This window comes from Leptopilina boulardi, unplaced genomic scaffold, assembly GCF_019393585.1.
Source record: "Leptopilina boulardi isolate dan_hultmark-lab unplaced genomic scaffold, ZJU_Lbou_2.1 LbouV2_121, whole genome shotgun sequence".
Lineage (NCBI taxonomy): Eukaryota > Metazoa > Arthropoda > Insecta > Hymenoptera > Figitidae > Leptopilina > Leptopilina boulardi.
Window position 1 is genome coordinate 3,804,327 of NW_026137665.1, and position 14,106 is coordinate 3,818,432.

Sequence of the window (14,106 nt, forward strand, 5' to 3'; positions counted from 1 at the left end):
GATAATTTAATTGAAAAAAAAAAAAAAAAATTCACTCCGATAAAGGGGGCTTTAAGCGTTTATAATCAAGGGTCTCGTAGGTGAATGTTTTTTTTTTACTAGATTATAATTTTGGTCAACAATTTTGTTTTGTATTTTTTCATAAAAAAAAATATTTTGCTTTGACAATGGAAATTTATTTAAAAATTAATATTTATATGAAATAATTTGCATATTTACATGTAAATAACTATTTTTTTTTCTAAATTTTAATTATTTAGAAGAAAAAAAAATTGGATAGAAAAATTTGCCTACGATATCCTTAATGTAAATATTATATAGGATTTTTCTATCATACTTTTGAAGATTTTCGGTAGATTTAATAATTTTTCGTATCTAATATGAAAATAAAAAATCTTTACTTAAATCTATTTGAAAATTTGTTTGACAAAAAGTTTGTTAGAAATTCTTTTTTGCGACTTGTAAATATCTTTGTAAAATTAATATAGAAGTAATTTACACTGAATTACATCACATTACGTAATTTGCGTTTTGTACTAAGTATATAGCTTAAATCTCAAATTAGGCTCTTTGCTTGTTTCAAATTTTTACATACTTAGCTTAAAAACAATTAAATATTGTAATATTTGTAAATTTTATTTGGCTTTCAATAGATAAAACTCCTTAGAAACTATTTTTCTTTTTAAAATTTAAATTTACAAAAAAAATTTTTTTTACACTTTTTGAAATATTTTCTACAAAGGCAAAGAATTTATTATTTCGGTTAATAATTTTCTAATTAGTTAATTAATAATTTTAATTTAAATTTAAATTTACAAAAATTTAGAATTAATAAAATTAATTTCAATTTTAAATATATGCAAAAAAGTAATGTATGTAATTTCGTTAACAATCTGGATATGCGTGTGTATATTAAATTTTTTCTGTTTTGTTTTTTTTACTGATTTAATTTTTAATAATTTTAGTTTCTTAATTTTAGATATATAATTATATCATGCTTAATTATATACATGAATAATAATTATTGGGTTAAGAAAGTAGAATTTAAGAAAACAATTTTCTACGTCGAGATTTAAAAAAAAAAGAGAAAAGAAAAATGAGCGAAACATTTGTGAGAAATTCTATTTATTCCCCTCTCACAAATTGAATTATTTAAGATTTTATTTAAAATGGATGGAAAATCTCGTTGGGTATTATGTTAAACAATATGTTACGTTTGGACGACAGGATTTGGATTTCTCAGCTTTGAAGATAAGGATTCTGTTGAACGTTGCGTTGCTGAGCATTTCGTCAATCTGAATGGAAAACAGGTATAGCATAAAATTATTTATAAGTTGAAGGTTTCACATATATTTATATATATACAATACTTTTTTGCGAAAATACTGGATATTATGAAATATGATCGTTATACTGTATTTTTATAAAATAAGTTAGGCTTAACAAAAAAAAATAAATAAATAAATTGTAATATATTTATTAACATAAAAAATAGATATATGTAAAATTTAAAGAGAAAAACAAACTAAAAATGAAGCGCTTTATGAACGTGACACAAAAACTTATTTTTGTAAATTAAAAATACTTTATTTAAGTATTTTTAATTAAAATTATATATTTTTAAAGCTGAAATTTTACATTTTCTAGATAAATGTAATATAGTGACGTAAATGTTTAGTTGAAAAAAAAATTCTTTTTAGTATAAATGTAAATTCTATTATTAATTAATATAATTATCGATTTAATTTATAATAATATATATTTAAAAATTAGAATATTTTAGTAATATAAAATCGAGTTAGGTTTAATTTACTTAGATACCTTTTATAGTAATTATTATTATTATTATTATTATTATTATTATTATTATAATTATCTATGTAGAGTAAAAAATCTAACATTTATCATTATTATTATATAAGCTTTTATGTTACATATTTCTAGTTAACTTTATATATACTTCGTCGCAAAAATAATGCAATTTTTTATATACAGGGTGAATAGTTATTAAGCGCTTTTATTCATTTTTTGCCTTATTACTTTTTATAGTGTTGTATTTCGATCTTAATTTCTTTTATTCCAAATGATTTTGTTTTCAATTTTTTTTTTTTTTTTATTCAAGTTAATATTTTTAAAAAAATGAACATTTAATGTTCACTTTTATTTATTACAGCAATTTGTTTTTTAAATTTTATTTCTAACGAAAATTTTTTATTTAAGGACGTTTATAATCGGCAATGTTGTCCTAAAAAAAATATTTCTTTGACATTTAAAAAATTTAAATATTAGTAATTATTTATTTTTATTTATTTATCAAACTAAAAAATGATTTTTCACAGAAAAATATATATTAAAAATTAATTACACAAAATTTTAAAAAATTTAGTTGTACAATTTTAAAAAAAAGTATTTTGAGTCAAAATTTATTGCCGAATAATAATTATTTAACATTTTTTTTTTTTTTTAATTATGTAGCAATTAATAATTTAAAAAAAAATTTAAAGTAGCGAGTTGAAGAAAATTTTGATTACATTATGCAAAATTAATAAGTAAATAATATTTGCAAGTTTACGATTTTTTTTCACAAAATTTAGTATTTGTTCTTCTAGCGGATATTAATATTTTAATTTTCTAAATGTCATAATTTTTTTTTTTCTAGAGATCTGCATTCCCGAGTATAAAGGTCCTTAAACTTTATAATAATTTTATTTTACATATAACAATAAAAGTATAAAATATTGTAAATTTTAAACAGTGAAAACTGAATTCTTTTTTTAATGAGAAAATTTCAAGTTCGTATCAGTTTGATAAATTATATTTTTGTTGGGCCCAAAAATCTTTTTCGACATATTTTTCAAGATTTAAAATAATAATTTGTTTTCAATTCAAATTAGAAACATTTTATTTTTCATAAAAATTGTTTTTTTTTAAATAATAAAAGATACAAATGTCGAAAAATGATTTAGTCCTACATAAAAAAAAAGAAAAAAAAATTCGATCTCTAATATAGAAAAATATTAGAGTACAATATTATTTGTTTGCAATTGATTTTTCTATAGGAAAAATATTGACTGCTTGATTTCAGGTTGAGATTAAACAAGCTGAACCACGAGACTCGTCCAGCAAGATGAATGACGGTCATCAAGGACAATGGGGTCCACCGCAACAAGGTGGACCGCCAATGGGCATGGCTGGGAATATGGGACCCATGGGTGGACCTAATGGACAAATGGGAGGACCAATGATGGGTGGACCAATGGGTCCACCAGGCAACATGATGCAACAATATCAAGGTTGGGGAACAAGTCCTCAAGCTGGTGGTTATGCTGGTTATAGTACTCAGTACAACACTCAAGGTTGGGGAGCTCCACCTGGACCACCTCAACAACAGCAAATGCCGCCACCGCCTCCTCAATGGGGCAGTAGCTACAATGTACAACCAACAGCTGCTACACAAGGTTATGGAAATTATGGTGAGTTTTCTTCTTCTTTTAATTAATCTTTAATTTTATTTTACTTTCTCTTTTTGAGCTTTCTTTCTTTTTTTTAATTTAATATTAATTATTTTCATTATTATAACAAGTTTTCGACACAGGCTCATATTTTTGTCTATAGTTAAAGTGCTTTCCTCCCCCAAAAAATTGAGTCCGTGACAAGTAAAGATCCCCATTAGCCCCATGAAACATAAAAATTATCCCGAGGGTCAGAATTCACAAGTTATTTACCCCTCGTGTAATATTTAAAAAAAAACAAATTTAAAATATGAAAAAATTGATTTAAGCTCAGAAATGCTGAAAAATAATTTTTTTTTTTTAACATTTCTAAACTTATATTTATTTATAGGACACAAAATAATAGATTTTTATTTTTTCTCCAAATTATTTAATTGACCCAAGCTTGAATTTACAAATTTTTTTTTTATTATTTTAAAAAATTATTTAGGCCAAATTTCAATTAAAATTTCAATTTAAATAGCTTCAATTTTCAATAAATTCTAATTTTTATTTGTCCTTAAATTTAAGGGAAGGGGATCAGTGAAATTTCAACTCATCGAAATTAATGTTGTTATTAAAGGGTGTCAATTTTTTTTCTGCCATTATTTTGGATCTAAAATTATTGTGAATTATCAAAATTTAAAAAAAAAATTTTTTTTGACTATTTTCAAAATTTTATTTTTTGAAAATATTAAAAATTTTCTAAAAATCCATACGATTGATTGTTCAGAATCATGAAAAAAGCTTACAAAAAAATTATTGATAAAAAATAATAAAAATTGTAGAAGAAGTTGCATTTTTAAGGAATAATTTGGTCAAATTGTAACTAAACATAATTTGGTTTGGTTTAGGGGTAACAATTTTTTTTTTTTACAAAATTTTTTAGAACCTGAAATCATATTTCACTATGAAAAATGAAAAAAAAAGTTATTTTTAACAAATTTTGCATTTTTTTTATTTTTCAAAATCCATACGTTTGATTGTTCAGAATCTTGAAAAAAGTGTATAAAAAAATCAGCAAAGAAAAATAATAAAAATTATGACAGAAGTTTAAATTTTTAGTTTTTGAATTTTCAAAAAGTTTACAATGCAAATATTTGGAAAGAAAAAATAAATATAAAACATTGAGTTGAACGATTACTCCTAGTCAAGTTTGAAGTAAGAAAAAAAAAATTTATTTCAAACTTGACTCGGAGTGATCGTTCAACTCAATGTTTTATATTTTAACTAAGGCGACCGAGTGAAAAATTCAATTAGATACTTAATAATAATAATAATAAAATATTGATAAGAAATTAAAAATATGGACTTATTGTGACATTTATTTATAAGGTAAATTGAAAGAAGCTACTTTTTGATGTTTTAAAATCGATTCGCCGCGTATATTGCATAAAAAAAACCTATACCAAAATTTTACAATAATTCTATGAGTGAAAAATTATGCATTAAATTGAAATTTGAAAGAAAAGTTAAACCAACAGTCAAAGTAAAAATTATTTCAATTTCATAGTTTCTTATTTTTGAATAAAAGAAAAAAAATTTTGTGGCTACCTTTGAAATAATCAGGCCTCGAATTATACGACTTTTTCGACTATTTTCGACTTTTTTTCAAAAATATGACTTTTTTCGAACTTATTTTAATAAAATGCGACTATGTCGACTATTTTTTCCATTTTTTTAAAAAAATTTTTTAAATAAAGTATATTTTTTCTAGTATCAAATGCAGATCTTCTTTAGATCTTATTCATTTTAATTATTTTACAAATTTTTAACTAAAATTCTTCACAAAATTAATTATTTTTAATAATTTTAATGAAATTCATCACAAATTCAATTATTTCAAAATTATTTTTCAATTAAAATTTTTATGAAATTTAACAATTGTTTATAATTTTAAAAAAATATCAAATAAAATTGACAAAAATTTTTAATTCAAAATCATGAATCAATTCAAAATCAAATAGAATTCAATTATTACCCAAAATTTCAATTCAAAATCAATTAAAAAAAAAAAAATAAATAATTATCCAAAATTCTGTAAAATTTAATTATTGTCTGAAAATTAACAAAATTTAATTTAATTTAAAAATCTGTAAAATATTTTTGTTAAAATAAAAAAAATCGACTTTTTCGACTTTTTTTGGAATGTAAATCGACTAAAACGATTTTTTTTTGTGCCTTTAAGAGCATTTGAACTATCGTGACGTCACAAATCATGGCGCATGACACGCAAACTTCTCAGCTATTGAAAAACCCCATTTTTTAATATTTTTTAAAAAAACCTTTTGGAAAATGTTCAGAATAACATAGACTCTGTCTGTTATGTGCGGAAAATTCAAAATTTTGCGTTTAAAACGTTTTTTAAACAATGTTTAAGTTGTTTGTCACAAGTAAGGAAAAATACACGAATTGCTTATATGTAGGCCCTTTTTTGGAAAGACCAGGATAAAAATTGGAAAATTCTTATGTAATTTATCAAATATTTAAATTAATTTTATTATAAATAATAATTAAAATTGTTTATTACTAATTAAACAATAAATTGTTGTTGTCTATTTTTTTTAAAAAAAAAACATACAAAAATTCAGTTTTTTCCTAATTTTACTATTTGCAAATTTCAAAGTTGTGAAAAATACTTGTTTAAAAATTGAATTATTCTTCAATTTTTTAAATAAATAATTATTTAATACATCTTATGTTTTTTTCAAAAAACCCCTGAAAAAACAGTTTTTTCCTAATTTTGAAATTTACCAATTTAAAAATTGTGAAACGTAATATTTAAAAATTGAATTAGTTTTTAATTTTTTAAATCAATAATTATTCTTTTTTATTAAAAAAACACATATAAATTGCATTTTTCAAAAAGCAGTTTTTGGAGAATTTTTCAAATTACTTATCTCAATGTTGTAAAAAATAATGGTTAAAAAGGAGATTATTCTTCAATTTTTTAAATAAATAATTATTGTTTTTCATATAATTTTTTCAAAAAGTTCATATAAAAAAGCAATTTTTTGACAATTTTTTAAATTACTCATCTCAATATTGTAAAAAAAAGAGATTAAATTTCAAATTGTATTTCAATTTTTCAAATAATTAATTATTGTTTTTTATCTTTTTTTCAAAGGAGAACATATTATAAAATAGCATGTTTTTTAGAATTTTTAAAATTGCTCATCTCAATGTTGTACAAAAGGTTGAAAATCCAATTATTTTCAATTTTTTAAATAAATAATTATTGTTTTTTTATGTACTTTTTTCAAAAAGCACATATAAAAAAGCAATTTTTTGAGAATTTTTTAAATTACTCATCTCAATGTTTTAAAAAAAGGTTGAAAATTCAATCATTTTTCAATTTTTTAAATAAAAAACAATAATTATTTTAGTTGAAAAATTGAAAAATAAATTGGTTTTTTGGCCTTTATTTTTTACAAAATTGAGATGAATAATTTAGAAAGCTGTGAAAAAAATGCTTTCTTATATGTGCTTTTTGAAAAAAGTAAATAAACAACAACAATTTATTGTTTAATTAGTAATAAACAATTTTAATTATTATTTATAATAAAATTAATTTAAATATTTGATAAATTACATAAGAATTTTCCAATTTTTATCCTGGTTTTTTCCGAACAAGGGCCTACATATAAGCAATTCGTGTATTTTTCCTTACTTGTGACAACCAACTTAAATTTTCCTCACATAACAGACAGAGTCTATGTTATTCTGAATATTTTCCAAAAGGTTTTTTTTTTAAATATTCAAAATTGTACTTTTCCAATACCTGAGAAGTTTGCGTGTCATGCGCCATGATTTGTGACGTCACGAAGGTTCAAATGCTCTTAAGTCAATCCAAGGCCTGGAAATGTAAAGAATTTAATGATTAAAAATGTTAAAAATAAATTTTTTTTTACAATTTCTATAATTAATAATAATAATTGAATTTTTTTTTTCAATTTGCTAATATTAAGTTGAAGTAATTTTGTTCCGATTGTTGGTCCAATTCTAACATACATATATCAACTCGCGGGATATATTTAAGTGAGGGGTTTTACATACTTGACACGGGCTCAATTCTTCACTTAATTTTCAGTTGATATTGAAAAATACACTGGATTGTCAGAGACATGGGAAATCGAGGAGTGGAAAAATAGTCCTAGTAATAGTGTGAAAAAATCTAAAAAACATAGAAAAATCAATTATCTCGCTAAAATATTAGAAAATAATGCCGTGACTTCAACTGCAAGTGAATTTCACTTTCCTTCTGAATACAAGAGAAATAGTGTGAAAAGTTCTAAAAAATTTAGAAAACTTAAAAAAATTAATGAAAATGATAAAACAGTAAAAAATAATATCATGATTTCAAATGCAAATGAAGATAGCTTTTCTAACAAATGGAAATTTATATCTATTTTTGTTTTAATAATTTTGTTCGGTTTTCCCTTATCTTTTAACTATTTAATGTATGCGTTGACATCAATTATTATTGTCGCTAGTTTTAGGGATTAGTGAAAAAAAAATTTATTTTTATATATATATTATTCTCAATGATATTTTTTCAATAAATTTTGTTTTTATCTACAGTTTAATAAACAATAATTTTAATTACAATGTTTAAAAAAACATTATTTCACCTATTAAAATTTATAATCCTTTAAGTTTTAGGGTAAAAGTAATTTTATTTTTAAACTGGGAAAAGTTGGGAAATTTTAAAATAGAAATACTGTGGCAACCCTGAGTGGTACGAGTAAAAAAAAAATTTTTTTTTTCTTTCTTGAGACAAATTTATCAAACGCTGAGAATGACAAAAACATGAAGTTTATTTCCTTCTTTTACTCCAAAAGAGTCATATTTTTTTTCCGTTTATCCAGTACATTTTTTTTTTATAAACATTGTTATTTATCAATGTTTTAATTTTTTTAACCAATTAAAAAATTTATTTGAAAAATTTAATTTATTGTAAATTTATACAATTTTGAGTTTCTTTGTTGGAAACTTAAAAAGGAATCTTTATATATGTATCCATTTTTAATACTTTCGTCTCAGTTATAATTGACAATGTTTTTCAAGATGAATGATTTCATTTAATTATTATTTATTTGAAACGAATTTAAGGAGAGAGGAGAGGGTTTTTTTTTTTTTTTTTTTTTTTTATTTAATCAAAATATTATTTCAGTGATATTAGATTAATCTTTACTAATTAATAAATAATGTAACTAAAATTGAATTTCTACTTAAATAGATGAGAATTGATAATTTTAATTGAAGACTTTTGGCCTTTTCCTCTCTCGTGTCCAAAATGTAAAATATTTTGGAAAAGGACATATAGTTGTAATATTTAATTTAAAATGTAATATTTGTCCTGTCCCCCTCCCCTTCCTTCCTGCTTGGAGAGATTAGGATTTTTTTACAATTCAAATTACATAGATTAAATAAATATTATTATTGTTCAGATTTATTATGCCCCCTGGAGGAAAAATATGGAAAGAAAATACGATAGGATAGTTAGAAAAGTGGACATTTCGATTGAGAGTTTAGAAAATTTGAATATAGCAGATTTATGATTTCAGAAAAAAAAATTCTAATCAGTTTTACTAATTTATAATTTTAATTTAATTTTAATTAATAATTTTAGTTATTATTTTTTCTTGAAATATTCTTTTGAGAATATTTTGTTTTCGAAATTTGACAAATAATTGTGGAGAGTGGTTTCATTTTGTATGAATTAGATAAAATAATATTAAAAACAAATTTTAAATTGTTTACTGGAAAAAAAAATGATTTCAGGGTTTCTACAACACATGAAAAATCTGAAATACCTGTAATTGCATGGAATTTCCATTTTTAATCATGGAATTTACAATTATTTTCTTTTAAAGTCATAGAATTTTGCAATAAAAAAAAAAAAAAAAAAATTTGTAGAAACCCTGTACTGGATTAAAATGAGCAATTGTATATTATGTGTATAAAGTTTTCATTTATTGTAATAACAAATTTCTAAGTTTTCATTGTTGATTGTTCAACTTTTAATGAAAGAGTTTTCATATTTAATGCGCGTTCAAACATTGAGTTGATGTTTTAAACTTTCTCATCCTGAATTACAATAGAAATGAGAATTAAGGGTGTTTGTTACGCCATGAAATTGTGGAAAAAGTTAATAAATATTTTATTTCTCAAAACTAGGTGAAAGGCATATTTTTTTTTTTGTTATTAAATAACTTTTGTTAGATTTAACGAACGCTTTTAAAATAACGAGCTTCGAACAAGGAATTCTCTCTATTCGAATTCATTTATAAATAACTGTATAGTAAAATTTTGTCAAGTTTTTTGCTTTCTCAATTAGTAATAATAGTTATTATTAGAATTAATGATAATAAATTACTATTAGTGGAAAGAAATTGATTAATTAAAGCTGTTTAATCTTTTTATGACATAACCTGAAATTAAAAAATGGTTTCATTATTATTAAATGAAAACTATAATTAAAATTGATTTAAAAACTTTTTGGAATAAAAATTCTCCTATTTCTCATAAAGTATTTTATTTTTAAAAAATGACTGAAATTTTTTTTAACCTTTTGAATTGCAAACTTCGACAAAATTTTGAATTTATAAATAATTTGCATAAATTAGACTTGAAATTTTTTTTCTTAAAAAAAAGGAGATTTCATAAATTTTTAAAATTTAGTAAAATTAATTTAAATTATAATTTTATTTGATAATAGCAGTAATTTTTAGTTTGAGGTTATGTCAATAAATTTACTGAAATTTCAGTTATTTTCACATAACCTAAAATTCAAAATTTTAAAATGAATTTAATTGGCAGTTATTTAAGGGGAGAGAGTCGTGAAATTTCAAACCTGTCAAAATTAATATTGTTTAAGGGTGTCAATTTTTTTCTGCAATTATTTAGAATCTAAAATTATATATTGTTAACAAATTTAAAAAAAAAATACATTTAAAAATTTTATTTTTGTGGAATAAGTAAAATTTTTAAAACATCTATACGATTGATTGTTGAGAATCGTAAAAAAAAGCTTACAAAAAATTTGAAAATGAAAAATAATAAAAACTGTGGAAAAAATTGAATTTTCAGTTTTGGAAAAATCAGCAATGAAAAATAATAGAAATTATGGGTGAAGTAAAAATTTTAATTTTTCACAAAATTTCGAGTTTTATTTTAAAAATTATTAATGAATTTTTTTTTTTTAATTTTAAATAAAAAATATTGTTAAGAAGATAATTGATACTAAACAATAATAATTTCGCCAATTTCTTCTAACAAAAATTTTTTTTATGAAAATAACTTTTTTTAAAAATATTTATAGAAGTAAATTTTTTAAAATTTGATGAAAATAAATTTTAATTATATATTTAATTGTTAAAAAAACAATTTTTTAGTTTGAGGTTATGTCAATGGGTTGAATTAATTAATATACATAATTTACTAAAATTTCAGTCATCTCAATTATTTTCACATAATCTAAAAATGAATTTGATAATTATTATTTTTTTTTTTTAAACTAATTAATTAGAAATATTAATTTTTTAATGTCTGCACTGAAAAAGAAATTTATTTGATAATATTCAAGTAATCGATTATTTGAAATAAATAAATTTTTTTTTCCGTGTTTATTTTTGCTATTAAATTAGTTATTAAAAAATTCAAATCTAGAGAGAGAAAAATTAAAAATTGAGATAGAGAGGGTTAGAGATAGTAGAAAATAAATTAAAAGCGGATTGAAGGTGAGGTGTGTGACGGTGGTGGTTGTCGTTGGTGACACGTATTTGTGTTGTTAATGATCGCAGGTGGGCCGGCGGCGGCCGCTTCAGGGGGCTACGGGCCCACAGCGGGTACCGGCGGGGCTGCTGGGGGCGGGCCTGGAGGCTCCTGGAATTCCTGGAGTATGCCTCAAAATGGGCCACCTCCAGGATCTCAGCCTCCACCCCAGCCCCATCAGCCCAATTCCTCGCAGCCCAACTCCAACTCGAACCCCTCTGGCCCGCAGGGTGAGTTTTCAAAAGCTCAAAAAAAAAAAAAAAAAAAAAATCAATTTCCTTTTTCCACTTAATTGTGCCAAACCATTCTCCAATTCACTTCTTTTTTTAATTGAAAAGAAAAGAAAAATAACTAAAAATTCAAGAAAGACACAATTAATCTTCATCGCGAAACAAAACACTTTTTTTTTTTTTAATGACAATTCTTGGAACCCTTTATTTGGTAATGATATTATATTAATTAATGTTATTGTATACGCTTACATTTTTTTCCCCCCTCAATGTTCTAGAATATCACTTAATTTTTATAAGCACAATTCAGTTTTACACTCTTCCTTGGGTTAAACGCACTTAGATGAAAAAAAAGAAGGTTTTTTTTTCCCCTGCTTTTGAAGATATTTTTTGCAAAAATTTGTGTCTTCACTGAAAAATAATATTGATCTCTTTTTTATATTCTATATATAAATATTATGATAAATGTGCTGCTATATTTTCAGTTCCTTTAAGTCGATCATTCTTTTAATGTTTAATAATTAAAAAGAAAATTAGGATTCGGATTAGAATTTTTTTTTTTTTTATTTAGTATTAACAAATAATAGTAGCAAGCCTTATATAAATGTTAAAATTATTAAAATGTGCACGATTTTTTTTTAACATTTTAAAATATCAAGTTAAATTACTGACTGATAATACTTGAAGATTTTTAATTGATGTCTTTAATATTTTTTATTATTGTTAATTGGATTTTTTTTTTTTTTACTATATTGACATAAAATGTGCGCTGCATGTTCACTCTGGGTGATTAATTTTTTCATCGTTGTTGTTTTCTTTGTTATGATCGTCTTAAATCTAAGGGACAATTAAAAAAAGGAAAAATATGATCGCGACAAGAAAAATTTTTTGTTAAAACACTTTTTAGTTTGTCTCTCTCTCTCTACCAAGTAAAGGGTTACACGATTAAAATCAGAATTGTAATTTTAATTACAATTGCTTATTCTTTTTTTTCTTATATTGCATTTTTATATTACGTATACATAAACCATGTGAAAAAATTAGTGATTAGCTGTTTTTTTTAGAGTAAAAATTAGGTTTTATTATTTTTTTTCCAAGTAGCAAAAAAACAGATTCAAAATTTACAATTTCGTGTTTTTTTTTTTCTTTAAATTTTGGCACTTTACTCGATTTATTCTTCATTTGAATAGTCGATGGTTTAATGTGTAAATTTTTCGGAAATTACACAAAATTATTTTTACAATGGGAAGCAAAAAAAAATAAAACAATGCAAACTATAGTATTTTCTTTCTGCATCGTGTGCTAGCAAGGCATCTCCTGGGCATGGTATTGGCCATTTACCCACTTTTTTAAAAATAAATTTTGTATCTATAAAAGTAGTTGTCAGTTTTTTTAGAATATCATTAGAATGCATTTTGATTTAGAAATTGTAAAGTGGGTTAGTTACACTTTTCTTATTCGATGTCAATTTTATAAATTTTTATATTACTGTTATTATTATTATTATTATTATTATTATTATTATTATTATTATTATTATTATTATTAATACTATTATTTTTTTATGAATATTATTATTAACTATTATTATTAATAATATTTTTATAATAATTATAATTACAATCATTATCAATATTATTAATTATATTATTATTATAATATAAAAATCGTGAAAAATTAAATGATCATTAATTAGCTGCTAGTGTAGGTTAGTGCACTCCTATTCAAATCCTTTACGCTTCCCTTCCTTTTTCCATTTGCAAAAAAAAAAGAGGACATGACGAATTAATGTAAATAAAAAATTTAGATACGATTTGGAAACAAAATTTTAGTAATTTTTGTCTCCTCTTTATCTATTTTTATTGCCCTAATAATTTTTTTTTTTTAATATTACCAATTTGCTTTTGTTCATATATACAAAATGATAATTATTTTTCGGATTGCTAAAAAAAATTTTTCTTTAAATTCAATTTTTTCTTTGAATATAAAGAAAATAATTGTAACTAAAAATTTTTTAATGTTCCGAAATATAATGATCATTCTGTAATGTACATACATTTATGCATATTTAACATATGTACATTTCATGTGCAAAAAAAAGACTCGAATTAAAATGTAGGGTGAATATTTGATTTAAAATCATTCATTTTTATTGATTTAAAAATAGGTGTAAGTATATTATCGTTTTTTTAAAAAAAATATATATATATATGTGATTGAAATATAATGAAAACGTTTATATTAAATCATTTTTTTTTAGATAATATTGTTAATATACCAAAATATTTCATTTAACAAATCGATAATGAATAATAATAAATGGGACAAGCCCTTTCGTACATAAGTACGTGTCAAATATTAATTTTTTTTTATTATTAATATTTATATTTTAAAGAAAACAAAACTCATTTTATTCAATTATTTTAATTTTATAAATGAAAAAAATGAAACTTTTTTTTTATTAATACACTGGCAAAAACAAAAGAGGGAAATAAATTTAAAAAGAAAGCTTTTTATATAATTTTAAATCATTTTAAATTTTTAGTTTTTTTTTCTTTTTTTTTAATAAAGCGATTAGATTGTATCTGCAGATGATAAAATGTTTACAA

At 22.2% G+C, this 14,106-nt stretch overlaps 1 protein-coding gene across 4 annotated transcripts in view; it reads left to right on the top strand.

The window, feature by feature from the left end:
• The window catches only part of LOC127285625 (heterogeneous nuclear ribonucleoprotein 27C), a 41,394-nt gene that overhangs the window by 4,156 nt on the left and 23,132 nt on the right, over positions 1-14,106 (top strand). For 2 of the 4 annotated variants that reach the window (XM_051311751.1, XM_051311759.1), the window contains exons 4-5: positions 1,228-1,310; positions 3,086-3,473. In XM_051311751.1, coding sequence (XP_051167708.1) covers positions 1,228-1,310; positions 3,086-3,473 — 471 coding nt within the window. Of the gene's footprint in view, positions 1-1,227; positions 1,311-3,085; positions 3,474-7,581; positions 8,018-11,296; positions 11,498-14,106 lie in introns of those variants that run through there. The other 2 variants (XM_051311767.1, XM_051311743.1) reach the window with 2 other exon arrangements.